General features: G+C 43.1%; 1 protein-coding gene across 7 annotated transcripts in view; it reads left to right on the top strand.

Annotated features, from left to right (window-relative positions):
- LOC105697685 (tensin-4) overlaps nt 1–23179 on the top strand; it is a 216243-nt gene that overhangs the window by 106221 nt on the left and 86843 nt on the right. For 3 of the 7 annotated variants that reach the window (XM_012421248.1, XM_012421249.1, XM_012421250.1), the window contains one exon: nt 6769–6843. In XM_012421248.1, coding sequence (XP_012276671.1) covers nt 6769–6843 — 75 coding nt within the window. Of the gene's footprint in view, nt 1–2927; nt 3219–6768; nt 6844–23179 lie in introns of those variants that run through there. The other 4 variants (XM_012421253.1, XM_012421251.1, XM_012421254.1 and 1 more) reach the window with 4 other exon arrangements.

Consider the following 23179-nt stretch of genomic DNA (forward strand, 5'->3'; position numbering starts at 1 on the left):
TCGCCGCCGAGGTCGGCGGGGGTCGCGGAGGGTGCGTTTCCGCGGCATCGGGCGTAATTCCGCGGCGAGGCGTATTCCGGCCGTGAAAGAGAAATCGCTATTTCTGACGTCTCTTTGAGTCCTCCTTATTTGCGCACTCGCGCTCGCTCCCGCCGAGTAAGCGTGAAAGGAGCGAGTGTTTACGAGCGAATTAAGAGAGGCGGAACTTAAAAGCGGCCCCGCGCGGCGTCAGCGTCGCCGGCAACCCCGAGGAATCCCATTGGCGTAAGCTCCTCTGCGAAAGTCGCACTCGCGTGTCTAAATCGGCCTCACCCTGCCCCGGGCCGGGTAAATACCTGGACGGGCTCGTAACTAGGTGGAATTTATTCCCCCGGAGAGATAGTTGACTCTTCCTCCCTTGATACACCCCACTCGGGGCACGCCATTTGCAAGGTGTTCTCGACAACGCGAGCGAAGACGCGCGACCGAGCTCGCCTCGGCTCCGGGTCTTGCAGGCGGGATAAATATTTTCATTTTCGCCCCCTGGGAGCATTTCGCGCCGGGGGTGCGAAGAAAAATTAAACGAAGCGCTCTCGGGAGGCGCGAAAAGTAATCGACGCGCTTTTATGGTAATTAATGCGCCTGGTTGTCTTTAGAAACTCGACGGTCGTGCATCGCGGAGACGATGAAAATGACACGATTGGACATTTTCAATGTTCATTCGAATTGGTAATACAGGGAAGGCAGGTGTCAGGTTCAAGCAACAGATTGAGGATAGGATTAGTTGAATTTTTATGCGTTGCGTTTGTCATTGGGTCGCGGGAAGTTCGTGGAATTTCTTCTTTACGATTCAATAAAAATATTACGCGAACATACGCCTCAACCCAATGGAACACTGTAAATTTGAAGAATGCTGTATATTTTTTAACAGATGTATTTATATAATAGTGAGTTTAGTTCTTGAACAAAACGAAGAAAAACTGTGCACCAAGTTACGTCTCAACCTAATATATTAAATTTTACAATTTTTTTTCCGGGGTTGTGATGGTTCGGGGTACCTCTTGCAATCGTATATTTATTCTGTCTGGGCCCAGTTTTCAGTAACAAAGAATGACGTTCGATGGCACCGATTTATCGCGCATCCCTCGATTTCGGACGTGGAGTGCGACGTTGATACGAAAGTCGTCGACATAATAAATTAATGAATCCGCGGAGTACGGGCCTCGCGAGCCAGCCGACGATGACAAGAGCTGCCAACCCTGTCCCCTCGTTGCCAACGTTTTCAGGGACATCGACGATCCTTCTACGTTGACACAGGATGACTCACCGACCACCGCGTAACCTACGACCACGCGTTTCCGCCACGGGTGAAACGCGTTCCGATCAGAGATCCCGCCGAACCTTCCAATCATTTCCGCTCCCTCCCAATCATCCAATGAGTGCACCGAAATACCACCCCTGAACCTATTCGAATAAATGCTGTCATTAGCCTTCTGGTAATGACAGGTGTTTTCAATGCCCAATTGGTAAAAGTAAAAAAAGGAGATTGCGACTAATGGGATAATTCCAAAATCCTCCCCTTGAAGGGAAGGCTGACGAGGGCTATATTATTTTAGGAATATAGATTGAAAAATATGGAAATTGAACTTCAGGCCTCACGAAGAAATCAATGGTGCAGATGATAAGGAATGTTTTTAACGCGCATTGTAATGTTCATCATTTATTTGAGATTATCATGTGTTATGATTAAAAAAAAATTGCAGCACCTTAAGGCAGATGCAGTGATATGATATTTTAATTTCATCAAGGTTATCTTACACCTTCGGATAAGTAGCCGTTTTCTAACCTTATATTTATTCCGGGGTTTGAACAGGAACAAACGTTCAGGGTTTATACGTCAGTTGCGCCTGAAGTTCTAAGTAATTGAAATGTACGCGAGGCCCGTTTGCGTTCGGCAAATCAATACTGCATAAGTAGGAATGTATAATTACTCGTTTTTTGAAACCCCCTGGGGTTTGGGTTCAAAGTTTCTTTTGATCAATATAAATGAACGGCACTGGGGTCGGGGGATTGAGTTTAGTCAGTTCTTTTTCTTTCCGGGAAAACTGAGTTAGCAGTATTTACTAGCGGATCTCTTGAAATACTTTTGAAACAGGACGTCCTTTGAAAAGGAGGAGGTTCTCTTCAGCCTCGGTGTGAAAAGAACGGTAATAACAGATGTCGTAATCTGTTCTTATTAACGTAATAGGCGTACCGGTAATATAGTAAAGTACCAGTCGTAAGAGTTATCATCGAAAACCTAAATTTCAAAATACTGAAACCTTTCCTATACGCGCTCTTTAATTATATAATTTCATTCGACAGTCTACATATCGAATAGGTACATGTACATTCATATAACCCGCGCTTAAAATGAAAATCTGAGAAAAATGACGCGCTACGAGAAACTCGAGCAATCGGAAATGGTCGCACCCGGTTTTCTACGTTTCCTCCGCTTTTGTAAGTAATTGCATTGAAACGCATGTGGAAAATTGTCGCAGTGCGCCAAAAGAGCTCCGCGGTAACTCGATGGCGTCGATCGTCATCGGCGCCCCTAACCGACGAACCGGTTTAATCGTCCTCGGTTGCAATGATTTCTCTCGGGGGCCGTGCAAAAATCGCGGCTTTTCGCTGTCAGCTCGGCTTTGAGCGGCTCTCGTCTCGCCTCGTTATACACCGCGCAATAATGCCCAAAGTTAAATCGACCGAGTGGTGGCGTTTTATGCAAATGTGGGCGAGCAGGTGAGCGCGCGTGGCGAGTAGCGCCGCGCGGCGGCCTCGGCGCGAACCTCGGTCGCGCGAGAGAGAGGGAGGGAGTGGCGCGCCGCGGGAGCGAGAGAGAGGGGGAGCCTCGCCTGATCGAGGCGACGAGGGCGCGCTCGACGCGCTCATTCGGTCGCACGCGTTCGAGCTAGACTGCCGACGGACTGTCCCACGCTCCCCTCCAGGTCCATGCTGTCCCACTCGGCAACTTTTTAATCACCCTTCTGGAATAAACCCACCGAGACCCGAGTGTCCCGAAAGGGCCCGAAGACCTCGCCTCGCGCCGAGTCGACCTCTCTTTCCCCGCGGCGGCCACCTTCTTGCCCTCCACGAGGACTCTTTACGCGAGCCTTGACCTCGCTTTCGGGGAAGCCGCGTCTCGTGCGTGGCGAGACTTAGGCGCTTGATGATCTGCAACGAGGTAAATTTCAGTGAAGGTGAATTAACGTTAAGCGAGTTGTTATGTTAAGGGATAAAACACGTCGATATTAAGTTCGTGCAAAAATAATTAGTAGAGGTAAATAGCCCTACGTCCTCTATCGTAGAGGCAGACAGTATTAAGTCCTCTGTATTATGACGATAAACGGTTTCAGATCCTTATTCTGAAAATATCCCAAGTCGAAATTTTAGCCCTGTTTTTAATCTGCGTAATCTAATAATGAGTAAGAACTCTCGTTTCCGTTTCACTTTTTATACTTTTTTGAACCTTGTATGTCCTATTTAATACAAATTAAGGCCTGTTTTAGGGCTGGCTGTATTAATTGTGATTAGCATGAAATTTCTTAACTATGATTAGTTGATCTCGGATTAATGAAATTCGCGATGCACCAATCGAAATCAGGCTGAACAAAGTTTAAGATCCGTTGTTAGGTAACCACCTGGAGTCAGATAATTAGGCGTTTTTTTTTTAGTCGTTTAATCAGGCGTTAAGTAATCCTTGATTAAAGCTTTTAACGCGAGTGTCGATGCAACCGACTTTTATGGGCCCGTAAATAAAAGAAATAATAATATCGCCAAGTTTTAGATACTCAGGACGTCAATTGCATTAAAGTTGCCCTCTATATTATCTCCAAACTTATTTAACTCCTTGCCTTACGATTTAAATTCCAATAGCGCGTGCCATAAACAACAAAAATGTTGGTCATACATCGGGCCATTTCACGGTTTGGCTGAACGTTCAACGTCTCACACGTCTCTCATACGTTTAGTTTACATTTGACCCGGTTGACATACCACGTCTCTCATTCGTTTTGTTTACATTTGGCCCGATTGACATACCACGTCTCTCACACGTTTTGTTCACGTTTGGCCCGATTGATATACCACGTCTCTCACACGATATTGTAAGTTAAGAGGTTAAGACCTACAATTATAGGTTCTAAGTAGAATCAAAATTTCGACTTATGTATTTACTCTGCGGTGCAGATTTGGGTAATTATGCATAAAAGGGTGATCCTCTCCGAGAGAATCACCCTTTTGTACACAATTACCCAGATTTGTGGTTTTTAAGTATCGACCGCGTATAAAATCCGCAATTATTTTTCGATCAACCTAATATATGTGTAATAATTATTTCAATGAACATTTCGGTTGGATTTCGTTTAAACGGGATTCGGTACCGAAAATCTCGATAATACTTTTGATTACACATTCATTCAATTTCTCGGAAACGAGAAACGTTCCGTGGATTAATGCGCAGGATGCGTCTATCCACGCACACGCAATAAATTAGTGCATCGGCATGTTTACACCGCGAACTAATCGCAACTCGTTGCATCGAGTACAGTGTTACTCGGTATGCCCCAAGTAATCGGTTACTTGGACAATTTATCTAGTTGCACTTTAGCGAATAACATTGCAATCGGTATCATGACTTTTACCTAATTAACTAATGTATGAAACCGCATGAATATAAACGGTTCATTTACTTATTAACATCCTGTTCAGACGTCTGCAAAGTTTGGTTTCATGCTGTATGAAGATTATAAAGTACTCTTACATAATCTATTATTCTAGATCTAAAAATTTTATTTGGAACTTGATATTTTTAAAACCATAACATTATCTGAAATATTATACTACCCAGCTCAGTACCGTTTCTTTGGATCTAAGAACTTTTATCCGACCTCGAATTCTCTTCGAAACGGGAGAAAGGGACTCAATGCAGTACTAACATTATAAAGCACCTTTATACGGTCTAGTATCTTAGGTCTAAAAATCTTAGTAGGGACAGAATACCCTTGCAACCAAAACGTTACTCGATATAACAAGGTATATCCACCTCGGTACCATTCTTTTGGATCTAAGAACCTTTCCCGGCCTCGAATTTCCTCCGAAAAGGGGAGAAGTGGAAAGGGACATTATTCACCGAAAAGGCGGCCAAGCTTTGAAAGGGGACATCGAATAGCCGAAAGCACCGAGCCACCCCGGCTCGAATTAAGAAACGGGAAATGAAACGACAATGTTCGCCCCCACGTAGAGCATCGCATCACTCGGCACGTTTCGCCATACCACATGGCGAATCACCCCTCGCGTACCAGTAATTATGGCTAGGAAGGATCTTCCTTTCTGCCAGGACTCTCGCTTCAGCGAGTTTTAAGACAATGAGTCGCTCCCGCGATATTCAGAGGCCCTCCCTGTTCCATTTACCGACGTGGCTTCTGTCGCGGCTCTCTTTGCCAACTTTTCAATCCGAGGATTAAGCGGCTAGTCGCACTTCACTCGGCGGGGGAGCCTTGCAAGTCAAAATTGTGAAAGCAAGAAAAATACGAGGATACACTCCTCGGAAGGGGTTACGATTAATGGAGGAGAACCATTACAAGAAGCGCGCATTCAGGATTTTCAATTCTTCTTTTTAAGTCGATTTTATCCCGCACGTTCTTCCTTCTCCTTCAGAAAATTGGGAAGGCTTGTAAGCATGTCGTTGCCGAGGTGCTTTCATTTTCGCAGAATTTGTGTAAGGCTTTTGAACCCAAGAGTAAAGGATTAGTCCTGCTTTGCTGAAGTTAGATATATCGAGTTATGGTAGAAGAAAATGATGAATCTTGCGTGAGAATATGGTCGGCAGAGGGATCCAAGAGAATGGTGACTTTTGGAGGAAATGTACGAGACGAGACACGCTCAAAGAAGGTTCCAAGAGATGACGGAAAGCTATGATTGTTTCATTTCTTAACATCTTTCTGCTTTCGTTTATAGACTTGGGCTGGTCCTTTACTTTGGACCCCTTTCTCTTGGAATGAGCGACCGAGAGCAAGGGGTTTCTTTCTTCTTAGCGTTACTTTAAGAGCACCTAAACAAAGCTCTTTGTTTGCGCGCTTCTCGCCGGCTTGCGACGCAAGAACGAGTTAAACGTTTATTTAATGGCTCCTCATCGACCGTGAGCTACCATCGTTACACGTTCGCTTACACTGATTAAGAGGATGTACAGGTCAATTAGTAAAAAGGTCGCAAGTTAATTGGATAAGTTGCAACATCCTGATCCACGGCTAAGTGCGATTTTGTTTCGCGTACGTTTCATAACTTTATGGACTGGACAATTTCGTAATGCTTATCAAGGGGATGTAAAAGTGGCATTCGAAAGATCAATCGTTCATGAAACTTTTCTACGAACTGGGTGTACCGTATCGTTTCAAACTTTACAACGTGAATCTGGAGGTTATAAAGAAGGTCCTGACACTCGTGAAATTTCATAGTTTATAGAAAAATTTTGAAAATATCTATATACAAATTTTAAAAGAAATTAAGACTTTATGGGTATCAGAACCTTCCTTATAGCCTTCATATTCCCATTGTCAAGTTTGAAACGATTCGGTACATCCAGTTCGGAGGAAAGTTTCATATACGAGACCTCTTTGACGCCACTTCAACATCACCTTAAGAACTGCTTCGGTTTTAAGCTCAATTAATTTCTGGCTAATAATTAGGAATTCTGTAATGCCTCATGAGAATTTCTTCAATCGCTACATAACGCAATTTGGCCTGTTCCAGTACAGCGATCGGTCCACCTCCGTCCTTCTGATCGTCTCACTCGCCGGGATCAAAGTATGCAGCCCAGATGGAAAGGTGAGTGCATCAGTACAGTACATTTAAATTCACGGGCCGCGACTTAAGCGGGCCCCCTCTCGAAAAAAGCGACGAAAACCCTTTTCGGTCTCGGCCGAAACGCTTTTTCCCTCTTTTTCGGAAACGGCAGCCTACAAAGAAACTCGGCCAGGCCGACGTCGAGTGGCGGAGACGGCCGCCTCGCGTGGCAGCTTTTATTTTTGACTGCTTCGACCCGGATATTACCGACTCTTTGAGACTTCTTGCGTCGGGACGTCCCTTTTGAGCGGATGCACTCTAAACCGGGTTGCAATCCATCCGCGAAACGTGAACTTCCGGTACTTTTGTAAAGGACTTCCTTCTTGGCTCTCGACCGGGGCCGGCCGAATCAGCCGGAGACTCTTTTAATCGAAAGCACAGTAACGACCTGTCGACTCTCGATAATCTCGAACAAAATATCAAAGACTCGGGTAAAAGGACCCTGGGGGCTGGATAAGTTGGAAATCTCTACCCGTTTCGCCAGGAGTACCTCGGGACGGTGTAGGCAAAGAACTCTTTGCCCGGAAAAGGTGGAACTTTAATAAGTTGTGGAATACCTTCACCTAGATTCGGGGTATAATACGGAAAAAGTTGTTACAGGTCTGGTTAACTGGAGCTAAAATTATTACAAATCATGACGTGGCACCGTTTGGCTTTGATCATTTTAAATGAAAGATATTGATTTTTTGAGGACAGTTGCAAATTGAGCTAACGCGAAAAGACGTCAAAGAAGAAATTTCATGTTTCCGAAAGATCGGGGAGGATGATAGTTCAGGGCATGAGCGAGGGATGCAGGATTTATTGTATATAAATAATGGGTGTAGGTGTAAAACCTTTTGGAGCTACCCCAATACGTGCATGGCCGCCCCCTCGGTCGTTATGTGCTCGAGCGAAACATCTAGCAATTTAATTCAACCCCTCAGAAACCCATCAACATGACGGCGAGGTATATTTATCGCTGTAAGTTCGGGATTCGGCGGTGAGACAACAATAATCGCGTTAACATCCACGTTCTCGCCCTTCGGGCCATTAAGCGCATCGCTAGAAAGGAAGGATGAGTCGTACGAGAAGTACACGCCATTCGTTTGGGGTGCATCACGGTTGATCGACTACTCGATTTGGAGAATAAATCTACGAGATTCATGGAAATCGGCTAAAAGTTTACGAAAACGCGAATGTTAGTCAATAGAAAGCAATTTTTTCTCGATCGATTATGGGCGACCATGTCACTGAACGCAATTACTTAGCCCTAGTCGAAATGATCGATCTTGGTTGAATCCCCAAATCTTGTATTCCGTTAATCAATTAATCTGCCGACAGTAATTTCAGTCTTATTTAATTCAGACAGAACCTGTGAATTAATGATTCTCATTAGAACCTCGTTAGTCCTCGGAGCGTTTCAATCGAGTTCAAGCTTTAAATATCTCGGGCTGTAATGGTTATACCATTTTCTACAAGTTAGGCCTGAAAATACTTAAATTACTTCTCACCAGAGAAAGGCGGAGTAAAACTAATTGACAAATACATTTGAAATATGAGTTTATTGAATTACCGAATTCGTAAAAGGGAAAGTCTTAATATGCAAAATTTTACACATTGCAATTTATGTTACCAATTGATATAAAACTACATTCCTAGATTCCTCGATTCAGGGATAAATTATGCAAAACTTACGAGAATAACGTACAAAAATATGAATCCGAGTATATATTAACGAGTAGAAAGCAGTTATTTGTCAAGTAATAAAAATTCAGAATAGTACCGAGAACATTTCAGACTAATTGTTTGGGGTTGATCGGTGACGGTAGGGATAACGCGGAACGGACCCCGACTTTTTTGTCAATATTTCTTTTTCGTGGGAACAGGTGCGTCGGATAATTCGCGATTCCCTCCCCTAAAGCTCATTGACGGCCGTAGGAGTTTCGCGTGTACCCACTTGCGACGAAAGTCCCGGGTCCCTCGGAGGACTTTCGAGTTCCGTCGTGATTGGCAGAGCGAATGAATCCGCGCGGCAGAGACTAATGCGACTCACCGCTCCTCTGTATCGCCGTCCTCCTGATTGATAATCCCTCTTTCCAGTTTCCTTTCGCCTCTTACTTCCGTTTCGTTCTTTTCGCACTTCCGCCTGCACCCTGGGGCCTCCCGAGCTTTCCGGGACTCATTCTTTTCCCGCAGGAAGCCTCCACTTGCATTTCTCGCGTTTTCGACGCCCGCCTCTCGATGGCCCCCGAACAACGCAACCACGCGGAGAAAAATCGTACAGTACCTATTCCTTACATGTAGGGGAGACCGAGGTCCATTGTAACAATTTTAATGTTTTTAATTCAACAATTAATTGGAACAGATCGTCATGATCGAAACTTGGTCCAAACTTGGTCTACGGATTTACAAATGCATTCATACAAAGTCTGTTCATTTTCATGAGATGAAACTTTGTTACGGGGTTTGTACCCCATAACTATTTCCTTCCCTTCCTTTAAGCTTTTTACGTACCTATATACGAGTCTGTATTGGATACCTTTATACGAGTTTCATACAATTGAGGTTGAAAAAGGACTTTTGGATAGGACGATTTTTCGAGCACGTTTGTTAGCGTCGAGACTATATTTTATATGGAAAATTAGGGTGCTCTAGGCGTCCTCGGTCTCCCCTAGATGGCGTTTTTAAAAGTCGTTTCATTAGCTTTGGGACACGCCGTTAAAAGCGAAACTGCTTGGGAGTGGTTCGCACGTGTTAAACGGAAGGCTCGTAATTACATTTTGTAATGTTTAAGGTAAATGCCATTTGCAGGTTTAACGAGACGAGAAAAACAGTAGCGACGGAAATTGTTGTATTATTTTAGACGATTCTTGTCGAGAGTATTTCTCTTTAGACCTGTATTGCAGAATTGAGGCAAGTCATTTGGTTTTTTTGGAATAACAAATGGCCCTATTTTATAGACGGCTAATTAACAAAATAACAACTAGGACTGTATAACCTTATTTTTTATATACTCTGTACTTGGCAATGGCAATGGGAGATATACACCTCGTACACATTAATGAGTATTTTTATAAAGTAGATTTAGTAAGGTATAAATTTTATAGTCATCCGAGAATAGTACAGGATGTTCCCCTTAGCGGGAACGTTTTTTACAACCGTACAGTTAACGTATCAAGGACCAACTCTTTTGCGACATCTTTCTACCTCGTGCATCATGTCGAGAACGCACTTAGTCCAACAGCTCTTAGATGTTAAGTACTCTCTTGAGGGGAATCACGGGTTACTACACAGCCATTACAACCCCCCCAGAAATTGTCCTGTGGGGAACGCAGCCGCAGCAGTGCCGCAGGAAATATAAAATTGAACTGCAGCCTACAACACTGAAATTGCTCCGATCTTATCAAATAACTGCAGAAGCATGCAGAATGGCTTCTCTCATTGCAAAGTGAAACGCGACTTACCGAGTTTCGAGAAACTCTGAACCGAAAGAATACTCTACTTCTGAGCCCCATTAAAGATACAAGATAACGGAGTAAACGATAATTAAACTTAACTTCATTCATTGTAACTCCAGACTATGATAAGCCTTAGATGACTACAATTTATAATTAACTTTAATCTTTCGATACATGCAGTTAATTATAATGGCATAAATACATGGTTGATTCAACAGAATTGTTTGATTGACTGCATTTAATTAATTTCATAAAACACTTCAGTTGAATTAAATGAATTTCGGTTCATTTTATCGAACTCGTTTGCTTCGATTAATTAAAGTGATTTGGTTAAATCCCTAAAAAACATGTTATAGTCGATAAACCAGATATTTTGGATATACGTACGAAATTGAATATTCGGGGCGATCTAACACAATGTTTGACGTATTCAAAATGATTAATCAGTGAATCTTTAATAATGTGCCACCCAAATATTAGGGTCGTCCGTACGATAACCATGATTCTATTATTGAACCGTAAGAAAAATTGTATCGATTCAATCAAATATTTTCGGCATGTAGGATTTCAATCGAGCGAAAGATTCGTGCAATTGTGACGACGGTAGCTGTTGTTAAGGGACGATTGAACGCTACTCTTGAATTAATCAGAATTTCTTTTCCCCTCTTTAGAGCTTTACGCTTTATCGGCAGCGCAACGAGCCGTCGAAGGGGCGTTTCCGCAAAACCGGATAGGCAAATTTCTTGGACAGGCCCGAACCCGGGGAAAAGGATTAATCGCGTGCTCATTCGTCACGTTGGATTTCGCGATGGTGTCTCGGCGTATTTCACCCTCGAGGAGGAACACCGTCGTATTTCCTGCGTGCCGGGTGACGTAACGCGAGTAGCCGAGCATAGGCGCACCATGGTGAATCGCAACAAATTTTATTCCTTCCGCCCGGTCGTTACGAAGCTATTCACGCTTATTGCCGGGGTGGTGCGACGGATGGATGCGACTATTACTCACGAGCCACTTACGACCTTCTTCTTCGGCATTCGGAATTTCTGACTACGTCTCAATTTTTGCCCTGCAGCATCTTGCCGATAAAGATGCGATTCGGGATCGGCCGCTGCTCGAATCAACTCTCTAAACTAAGAGAAAAAAAATCACTTTCTAGAAAAGAATTATTTCGTCATATTTTATGGATACTTTACTGGTTATGACAAAACCATTTCAAGGGTCGATCGAATGAAATGACGAGAAATATTCAATAAAACTCAATTCTCCTGAGGTGAACTTCACCGAGTTTGCTTGACTCGTTGTCGTCACATTTTCTGTATATAAACGCGATAAAAAGAATTGTCGATTTGTTTCGTACAGAGACTTTGCAGATATTATAATAATATTTCTGTAACGAATTGGGGTTCTGTTATGTTTCTTCATTCCAATACAATTTGGGTTAACGCTTTCGTTAGCATTAGTGCGTTGTTGAGTTAATTATTCACAATTAAGGTGAAATGATAATAATGTGCATTAAAATTAATAATAATTATGCCTGAAACAGCTATAACTCGTAAGAGTATTTCATAAAGGAATAATGAAAGATAATTAATGGTATCTAATAATTATCTTTAATTTAAAAGTTTCACTTTCAACATGCGTTAGGGCCACGCACCGATTTTTTTTCAGGGAATTTTCGAACGTCATTATAAACATCATTCTCATGAAAAAGAACGTATGGAAATTACCCTCTACTTCGATGCGGCTAAGTTCGCGTGTATCACCTGGACTTACTTAAAATGAGCAGGTGCTCAAAGGGCTTCTGCTCGTTCGAATTAATTGAACTAGACGTGACGAATTAGACCGGAAAATCTTCGATATTATCTAAACTCCATTTGCAGGGCCGTAAATACACATTGCTTATTATACATTTTCTTGCGTCATGATTAATTAGTGAAATATGTACGACCTCCCTTTTAAGCGGTCCAAATGTATGCTAATCGTTCCGCGGTTTCTTGAAATTTTGACGAAAATAAAAAAAAAAGAGATTTTCACAACTGTAATTATTTTCTATTAAGAAATGTCGAAGTACGCGTGTACGAAATAAGTGGCGTAAAAAGAAAGAAATCGGCGAAGCTTGTGTAGGTTTTAAATGCTATTGACTGGTACTTGGAAGAAAAGGCCGGATCTGCGGGCCTTTTCGAGCCTATGCAAATCGGTGCTACGTTGGTAGCATTCGGATAGCCCGGTAAAATGTATATGTATTCGTTTAAAATGAAGGCAGCCGGCTTGGCGGCTATTAAATATTTACATTTCTTCGTCTAGCCGAGGCGAGGGTAGGGTGCATCGGTGCATGCGTTCGCGGCTTCTGCGCCCTGCCATAAAACCCCATCCCCGGGGGGTGGCAACAACCTGACAACGGCGGTTTTAAACCTGCGAATACGACTGAAACGAGCGGAAAGAACGCAACGCAACGGTGCCGTTTCCGTAGAGACAGAAGCGCATTGTCTGCGCATTCGATCCAATCTGAAAAGTACCGGCCGTCATCAAAGTGGCAGCCTTTTGGCCCGCAAGTGCCGGAATATTCCAACCCCGGTCTCAGCCTACCCCACCGAAAAAGGGTTGCACGTCAATCCGAGCGAATAGGGACCATCCCAAACTTCCTACTACCAAAGGGATCATTCCGCGTGAAAAAAAGAAGCCGCGAAATTGTGCCGCGAATTATTCTTCCCCACTGTTTTTCTTTTTCTCGAACAAACCTGTAGACTTTGTCCACTTAATGAAATGAAATTGATAATTGAGAAGCTTGTAAATTGTCAGTTTTTATAAGGAAAATTTACCCCAAAATTGAAGCTCGGGTGTTGGGCGGCGAATTTTTCTTTCAACCTTTATTCGAACGAATTTTTGATTTTTTTTTCTCACTCAATGAAATTAAATTAATAGGAATCGTTTAATTTTTAATTTTCATTTTTTATATAGAAGTTTCCCTGCAAAATTCAAGCCGCGGTATTATACCACGAATTTTTCGTTGGAACTTTTTCTCGAACGAACTTGTAGGCTTTTTCCCTTATTGAAATTAAATGAATAAGAATTAATGAACTCTCATGTTTTATTTTACTTTTCTATACGGAAGCTTTACTCCGAAAGTGATTATTAATTTTTCCGCGAACAAGCAAACTATTTTTGGAGTGGGTCATGAAATATATAACGACTTTAATTAATTTAACGTTCAATTTGCCCTCACTGTATATCGCTCGTGAATTGTGTTTCGTCGTTTTTTTGGTGCGTTAGGTTTAACGAGAACTTTTTATCCACCTCGTAAATATTTCTCCCGCAAATAATTACTCTTTACATGACATCGTTACACGCATATTAGCGGACGCTTTATATTGCTCGCCCCGTGCGCCGCGGTAGATTTTTCTGCTTGGAACGCGTTTCGCCTCTGAACGGAAGAGAAAAAACGCCTTATTGTCGCGAAGTGCTTCGGATTTTCTAATTCGTGCTTATTCTCTGAATAAAAATAATGGGCCGAGTCGCAGGGGCGAGGAAACCGTATCGGCGAAGAGCCGCTCCGGCGTCTTTTAATTCGAAGGGTAGTAATGTACATCCACACGTCGGTGGTGTACGTACTCGTACACGTACTCGTGTATATACTCGCGTACATGCAGGGAAGGCAGATGCAACGGCGGCTCTACTTCGTGTTTCACTTTTTTTATTGTTGAGCCCTCTTCGCAAATACGACCTCATAATGATCATCGCGGCTTACGATGCAACAAAACCCGCAGTAGAAGTCTCCGCATGCCTCGATACGGTTGACTTTTTATTACTTCACCATTTCCTAGAGCTTTTCCGAGAGCTTCCCTTTATTTGCGAAACTCTGATAGAACGAGTTTACGATTGGAAGTAATGAGCCGGCCTGCAGACGCGAATTCGCGAAACAATCGCGAGGAGTTATTTAATTTCAATTTATGGCGCGAATCATTCGGGATAGTATTTATTTCTTCGATTTATCGCGATCCGTTATCGACATCGCGCCGGTGGTTTTATCGCGCGGGAATAAAATTTTCCGACGAGTCGTAAATTATTTTACGTTCGGGGGAGGGAAATTATTTACAGGCACCGCGAGTCTTCCGGAAGAAAGTACATACGGGAGTTATTAAGGGAAAATTATTTTCCGCCGTTTGCATTATGTGTATATAAGTCCGTGGAATATGGTCGTGAAGTACGGGGACACGTTTCATATTACATTACCGTAACGCTACATTGCACTTTACGAAGGAATGTTTTCCCCCGGGAAACGCGAGAATAAAATGCCGCTTTCTCGGAAAGTCGAGATTTTCCCGGGCGAGCGTCGTTCGCTCTCAAAATTTGCTCCGGCAAAGTGGCAGCCTTAACATTGTTCGTTCTCTACGTACCGTCAATATTATAATAGCATCCATGTTGTTTGCCCTTCCCTAAACACCGGCATAAATCATGCGTTCGTCCCGGCATAATTTGTTTGTCCTTGGAAAGCATTTGGGGGATTAATTTAATTATTAAAAAATGGCGCGGACAAACACGGCTTGCTTGCATTTACTACGCAGTCATGACCTGTCTGAGGGAATGCTGAAAATGTCAATAACCGTTTGCGTAAATTATGGTAGCACCCAATTACTGTCCGGTTTACATACGCGATCTCTCAATGCACTCGCTGTATGCAAGGCAACCACGTTATATTTATCTTGCTTCCCGAGGATCCACTCGTTACCGTAAATATATGTTTATTGCCTCATTAATATTTAATTATGGGACCCTGCGATGATTTCGATACGCGCGAAATAAGCACAACTTTTTCTTCGAAATAATAGCGGGACGCGTAAAACTCTTTTTCTCTGACTTTGGTGTCACCGTCCGGCTTTGTTGTTCCCTGTGGTTTTTAACGATGAAAGTTTTAAGTGAAGCTTTCGTAATTAATTAAAAATTTTCTCTTTTGGCGACATCGCTTAAAGTCTATGAAACGCTTCCGTACCCGTCATCGTAGTTATTAACGTCTGTCCCTTAATTGTCTCGTCACTGTCTATCCACATTCGTTTTCATTCCCCGTTCGACCTTTTGCGACTATTTACAATACGAGTTTTCCCGGTCGCATTGTTTCTTTTACACGTTGCCTTAACTTCCACAAAGGAATATTTTCCCTTTACGCAGTCGATGGGCCTGGAGTGCCGCCTACGTATAATTAGCATTTCCCTCAATGAAAATAATTAACCAAATTCATAGAGTACCTTCAGGGGCGGACGGATTATTGTTCGCACTACCTGAAGAATTTCATACCTCCTCTTAATTTCCTCTAATAATCTTTTAACGATTCCTGCTTTTCCAATGTATTTTTCTGATCCCTCCGAGCAGCGTACCTTCCGCGATATAAAGCTTTTACTTCGCAAGAAACCTATATAATTTCACCTTCGAAGCTTGCATCTGAAGTGCCACTTCGTCTGTTAATTAAAATTATTTCACCGCTCTTTACTTCAGTCATCTGTAGCGGTTTTCCTTCTTTTCACTCGAATCGTTTGAAATACCTCGGGCTGTAACTATCGTTCTCCTAAATCAATACGAAATTCATTTGACTTCATCTATTCTTGTACGATGCGAATTTTTTCCTTCGAGAGAACCCTAAGAAAATCTGCCACCTTTAATATAAACGGTCCAAAAAAAAAAAAGATATTTTCGGGGAATTTTGAGGATACGGTATTCCGGTTTTCAATCGCATTCATTTATTTCATCCTTCGTACCTGTGTAACCTGAAGCTGCAATGTTTTTACTCGTTGTACGCATCTTTGTATTTTTTTTTTTTTCTTTTCGGCGTGTACAGGTTTTCACAAACCGTTCGCCCGGTAACTTTTCCAATATGTTCCGGTGCGATACTTTTAACGGATATTACGTGCAAGCTCGTCAATTCCTCGGTAGCAAGCGGCACCACCTGTTACACAAGTTGCGTAATGCGAATCGGGGAGAAGTCGTGCGTATCCTCTTGATGGGAAGTGGATCCTCGAGTTTCCTTTCTGTATTCACTGCACGCTGCCGAGGCTCAAGGATCCACGTTTCTTATTTTCCGGACGAGAGCTAAGCGGTGTCAATTTTCGATTTCCAACCGGCGCATTGGAAGGTGCAAAACGGATGAAGTAAAGAATAGTGTCATAAATAGGTACAGCAGGATATCTACGGTTTGCTCTGGATGAACGAAAGAGGTTATTTCATGTAATTAACTGCACTGCAGTAAAGGTAAAATCGAATTCCTGAGCATTGCGTTGGTGGAGGCCAGTGGTATTCACGAGTCTAATTACTTTCTGCTTGAATAAGAACGAAATGGTTATTGTCTGGCTTTTAGGGACTTAACGTAAGACAACGTGGAGATAGGGTTACGTTGATTATGAGAAGTACGATATACTTCGCTGAAATTTTCTCCGCTGTTCTCAGTAAGTACTTCCCTCTGTTGGCTGTTTCAACTTTGTAGGTGGAAACTCCTGGAAGCTCACGTGTGTCGCGGTATTTCTCATCCGACGTAACACGCGGTGGTAATACGCAAGCTCGCCGAGCTTTTCCGCGAGGGCCTCGCAAGAGATACGCTGCAACGCTCGCTTCTAATCTTTCTTAACATTTTCATCGTTGCTTTCACCTTCCCAGAGTAAAGGGAATTAATCCACGAGCTCATTGGCGGGTACTTAGCGACTTTGTCATCGAGGTGACAATGAGTGCACTCCAGTATCGATAACACTATCAATTGCTGGTAAAAATGTTGTCCTTACTTTAAACCTGCGTATCCTAAGTAAATCCACTTTTGATCATATCTCTTTCTCTAAGTTCTACTTAATACAAGCTAAGTCCTACTTTAAACCTATAAGTAGAATAAATTCATATATCTGCCGCTTTTAAAGACTAGAACAGCCCCGCGGTTGTATAGAAGTTATCTTTCTTTGTATTATCTAAAAAGTCATTTAATGCCTACAATTAGGGGTTCCAAGATAAACAATTGGGCTCGGTAATTGCGACGATTGCATTTCGTGCCAGAATGATCCGTCTTCAATTGCGACAATTGTACCTTGAAAATCCTCTACGCGTATCGCGACGATTCTCGCCACGCCATCGACATGTAAGTTCATGCGTCACCGAGGGCGTTTTCCGGTGAAAAGCTCGCAAGCGGCATAAATTCTCCGCTGTGTCCCCTGGGCCATTCCTCGTCCTTGCCCTCTTGACTCGGGATTCCCTTTCGGTCGTAGCGATTCCGCGCGAATCGGGCCGCTCCCTCGGTCCTCCGTTTTCCGCGGGACCGCAGGGTTCGCGTGGCGATACGTTAGACTCGGTGGCGAAACACAAACGCGGTCCGGATTTCCCTCGGAAGACTCCCCCCTCTCAAAGGGAAGAAAGTTTCGGGTTTGTCGGCCGGCGGGAAAGCGAGACGCAGAGCCTTGCTCCTCTCGGAGGCCCTCTTCCTCCCTCGGGCTCTTCTTCGGCTCCCTCCGCCACCCGGTGGGTCTCTTCCCACTTTCTATGGCGTGGCGACCCGCCACTCACGTAATGGCCGCAAGTTTTGAGCAATGTCCGCCTCCCCCGCGCTCTCCCGCCCGATGGGTGGCGCCACCCCTTTGAATTTGAAACTTTTTAAAAGATTGTCTCCCCTAGATAGTCCGACTCCCGGGCTACATCCGGCAATCCCTGGGCCGCGAGATTCCGAGGCACCGCTCGCGGGTGAGCTCTCTTCGGGCCACTCGATCATACCCCTCGAGCACTTCGTCCTGCACTTACTTTTCTTCCGAGGACCCCCCGGTATGCCGCTCCATCCGAATCCAAAGATCGTGCTCTGTTCTGTCTGTAGAGATTTAATTCGACATTGGAAGGGCCCAGTCGCTAGCTAGTTGCTTATATGCTAGGAATGGTAGCGATTTATGACGCGTGGGTTTTCGTTTTTATACATCTGTCCAAATTCGGTGACGAACGTTTCGTTACATACGTACAAACGAACGAATGAAGGAACGGACGAACAACAAGCGTCATAGTAAAGCGGGATAATGACGAAATATCAACTTGTATTATACCGAGAATATGTGGCGGTAAAATAGTAGTGCCCGAATTTTATACCCTCGTAATAATTTTATGTGTTATAAAAGTTAAAAAGTGGCGAGAACTAAACGTTTCGTTATATCCCAAGGTTTGAACGAAAATGATAAAACAATGTTTATTTCAACTGGATGGATATTCACGAGGCCCAATTATCAGGAGACGTATTGGACTTTAAAACTTTGTGCTGGGACGTTTCAAAGTTGCCGATGAAATGGGAACATTGAGGGGAATTGAATAATTTGTTAGGAACAATTGACAGGGACGGAACAGAGGAGAAACTCAACGGAACCGTCGCCTCGAGAAACTTGCCCGGCCAGGTTTCCTCGGAAAGAAAAGTGTCAAGATGCAGAAAATGTATGACGTTACGCGGAAGAGCAGTCGTACCTTACGCCAGACACTTGTCGGGGATCACGAGCATCGCACCCTCCGAACGACGTTCCTGTTGGTGCCATTTCATATTTCTGCATGAAATGTACATCGCGGAATATATTCGAGGAACTGCCGGGAGGGCTCGGCGACGCGATTTGCACGATATGCTTCCCCCCCGCGGAAAACGGCGACCGCGCATCAAACTTTACTCCGCGAACTTTCCGAACGGAGAGAAATATCGAAGTACCGAAAACGCCGAAATGAAACGAATCTGTCGGAACGGGATCGACAAAGATACTCCTCGAGTTCTGCGTAAAATTGACGGAACGTTGCCGGTACCTCCGGAGCCAGAAAATCGGAATCCATCGAGGTGCCCTAATGGCGCAAGAAGTGACTCCTCGGAGTCGCTCATTCTCTTCGTGATACAATCGCGTCAAGTTCGCCAGGTTCCGGCGGGTTTCTCGATAAGGAAAAACGCGAAGATGCCGAGATATCTGATGTCATTATGCACGGGAGAGAGCGCCTTAGATGAGACACTTGTTGGGGATCAGGGCGGAGGGCGAGCATCGCGCGCCCCGAGTGACGACGCTGCTGATGGCATTTCATTATTCCTGCAGGCCGGAATTTCAAAAGCTGCAGGGAAGAGGAGACCAACAGGGCAAAGAGAATGACAAAGCCAGAGAAGGAGCTAGGGAGAACGCACGCGGAATATTACACGCCGCGGGTACCCTCCAAAGAATCTCTTTCTGGTGTCAGGCCGGATGAACGGTGCACGTGAATAGTTGGGTCCGGCAAGGCCGGATGGCTTTACGCTTTATCGCGAACAAACTTCCCGGTTAAAACAGCTTCTAAGGGTGGTCTTGAGGAGTCCACCCCTGCTGGACAAAGTACCGGCAGAGGAGGCTGCATTGACGAGAGCCAGACCAAGTCCGCTCTTTAAAGATACCGTCGCCGGTGCCGATTTCGGACCGAATCTTCCTCTAATGGGCTCGACTCAAAGGGCCGTCTCCTAGGTTGTCGGCATAGGCGAGGTGCTAAGGACATTATCTACTTCCACGATTTATTAGGTTCTTCAGAAACTTATTGCGGTGTTTGCCGTTTATGATTTCACGCTTTGTTCTCAAAGAAAGACGTTTTTCCTTTACGTCCGTGTTATGTGCAATCTTAAAGCGCAGACTTCGCTCGACATTTCGATGACGGTGGTCGAGTTTTAAGCATTAATTTCCGTTTTATTTAGAATATTTAATTGGGGATGGAAGAGAAACAAATTCGGGAGATTCTTTTGTACGAGCTGAAAATAGTCAAAAGGGCTATTGTAGTGGCTCGCAATATCAAGAATGCATTTGGCTCAGAAACTACTAGTGAACGCTAGGTTCAATGGTGGTTTTAAAACTTCCGTGATCGGCCATTGACAACGGCCACTTGTAGATATTATGACAACATTTAAAATACAATTATTATCAAAATATTGAGCAGTCTGTGCTTTAAAGTGGTACACAATATAAACATAAAGAAAAAAAAATGTTATGTGACAAGGAAGCGCCATATCTTATATAAACAGTAAAAACCGCAATAACTTTGAAGATGATCTGATACTCTAATATTTGGAAACCCTGAAGTCTGATGTACCTAAGTCAACTCGATCCTAGACAAAGTTTAAATTCGATAAAGTAAAAATTATAGTTACGAATAAGATAGGAAGGATGATAAAATGGTATATTTGGTATTTCTAGTAATTGACTTGTCGAATAGTAGATATATGGAGCAGTGAGCTGGGAGAATGAAAAAAGAGGTAAGCTAAAAAATTAACTTCGGAGAGTCTAAAACAGTGATTTTAGCAAAGTGGGAAGGTTATTGATTTATTTCGATTAGTTAAGATGGCAGCTACACACGCGACAAGCGTCGAGCATATCGCGGAATATTAATCAGAGGCGAGTTTGGATATCTAGTATTTCCGCTATTAATCTCAGATTTCTTGCATTGATCGATTTTTCCCACTCTTATCCAGAACTCGATCGGAATACCTCTAAAGTAAGAGAAACCGCGCCTTTACCATAAGTGTCAACAACATAGCTCGATTCCTTAAGTGGTATCGATATATTCGATTGGATACCTGCGGAATAATTAAGAACTACATTCACCATGGCATTACCGCAAATGGAATACGGTCATTTGCATCATGACTCAAACCTTATCAAGGTGAATATTTCAAAACCGCCATTCGATTTTTCTTTCTTTTTTAACGCATTTAAAATTTCATTTTTAACCCGCACTCTTTGATGACACGCTGCTAATGGATAGTATTAGCAATTGATCAAAGTACCTTAGAGATATCAGCGCTTCTTATTTTTAATTAAAATTTTTATTTACGCAAATTTGTCGGCGAATACATTATTAAAAGAGAAAACCTGACTTTGCAATATATTTAGTCTAGTGGATTTTTATTCAGCCCTGGGTAGAGTAACCGATGTCCAGTCACCCTTATTAAATCTCAATCGCTTTGCATGTCGGCATTTCATCGCTGCATCTACAGCAGAGTTTGAAGCTCCGCTGAGCTTTAAGTGTGATTTATTGTAGCAAGCTGTTTTCTCTCGTCGTTACATTAAGTCTCGTTTATCGCTCGTTAAACCTTTCGCGATCTTTCATTCTTCCAGTACTCGAGAACGATGTGCACTTTTGCCGAACAAACCGTTCCAGACGTGCCGTCAGAAATTTATAGCGAAATTTTTTAACAGCTCAGACGGTCCACATCATCGCGAATTGGGCACAGGAAAGATGCCACGATATTAAATGAAAAAATCAAGAAAATGATGTGCGACTTTTTTATAATTATATGAGTTTATTTGAAAAAATGTCAAGGTTGCAAAATAATTAAACCTACGTCTTTAATGAAGTTGGCCTTAATGAAGCCGTCACGCGCGCTGAAAGTGAAACTTCTACGTTTAAAGAAGATTATTATATATTGTACTTATTTTTTTACAAAATACCCTCATGTACAAGATACTGTTTGTTTTGGACGTAATTATTTTTATTTCTTATTTGCATTTTTTTTATTTCAATGGAAATGTCAGTAATTAACGAAGATAATAATGTAGTGACACTAACAAAAATGTTTACGCAAATTATCTCGATATTAACACACACAGATGAGTAAAGATGATCATAAATTGTCGAAATAAAATGTATACAAAAAGTTCAAAAAGTTATAAAAAAGTTCCCTCGTACTTCACTTCGGTCAGTCTGACGGTTAATTCCACGTATCCCTAGAAACAGTTTTTTTTCAATAAGGAATGAACAAGAGAACACGGGAAAGCAAAACTGCGGAGAAGAGTGATTTCGTGATTCTGGGAGTAGAGACCGCCGATGTCGCCGACAAAAAAAAAGGGACAACGTGCTCCGGCCGCATCCGGCGGATCCACCGAACATTTTTAATGGAAACGTCAGGACCCGCGACGACCATTCAATGAGCTTTCCGGTTTATTGTGCGAATATCTTTGCGAAATATTAGAATGAAGCAGCGGGGCATAATAATAAAAATAAACCACGGTGGATCCCGCTCGGACTCCATTACGGGCGAGGGCGGTCGAACGTTCCGGGGGAAGCCGTCGTTGAAAGCTGCCAACATGGCGTCGAGTACCACCGGCAGATTGCATTGTTACAAATAGGATTATTATTATTACCATTATTAATAGCCCTTGTAGAATAGAAGAGGAATGGAAAAGTTACGGGTCTTTTGCGCCGGCTCGACGAAGCAGACTCGTTTCCTATTTTCCTCGATCCTGCCGTTTTTATCCTTATTTGTTCGCGCGAGCAGACGTTTTCCAGAAATACCAAGAATACATTTTTAATATAATTCATGAATCCTCTAGAGATGAATTTCTTTTAGGAAGCATACGAAAAGACTGGTAACACAAATGTTAACATCCAACGTCGTGATATTTTAGGTAAAATGTGAAAAGTGTCATGGGTGTCAGGATTGATATTAGCTGCCACGTTAATTAGGTTAACGTGATGCGAATCGCTGTCGTACTGTAATTTCTTTTCGATCGGTAGATTAGAATTTCATCTGCGAAATTATACTGCGAGCCTCTTAATATGGTAACCTAATTGCTCGGTGATTTTGTGAATTCGCGAGCGATTTGACGACTCCGGAATACGGAGTTAATGCGTAATGTGCAAACCGGCAGACATCGGCGGAAATAATTCATCTTTACGGTGTGCTGGTGCTGACACTTCACTGCATCCTTGAGAGAGAAAGAGTGTGTGTGTGGGTGTGTATTCGGAGGTCCTGCAACTAGGAACGCAAATGATTTGACGTCGCGACTTCAATTAATTGCAATTAAATGAGGAGACGCAACGCTGCTTTAATAATGCATCTTTCCGCGAGAGAAACGCTTTTCCGCGCCTCTCCCTCTCTCTCTTTCCCTCCCTGCCTCCCT

This window comes from Orussus abietinus, unplaced genomic scaffold, assembly GCF_000612105.2.
Source record: "Orussus abietinus isolate OABI.00-Male unplaced genomic scaffold, Oabi_2.0 scaffold21, whole genome shotgun sequence".
In the NCBI taxonomy this organism is placed as follows: domain Eukaryota; kingdom Metazoa; phylum Arthropoda; class Insecta; order Hymenoptera; family Orussidae; genus Orussus; species Orussus abietinus.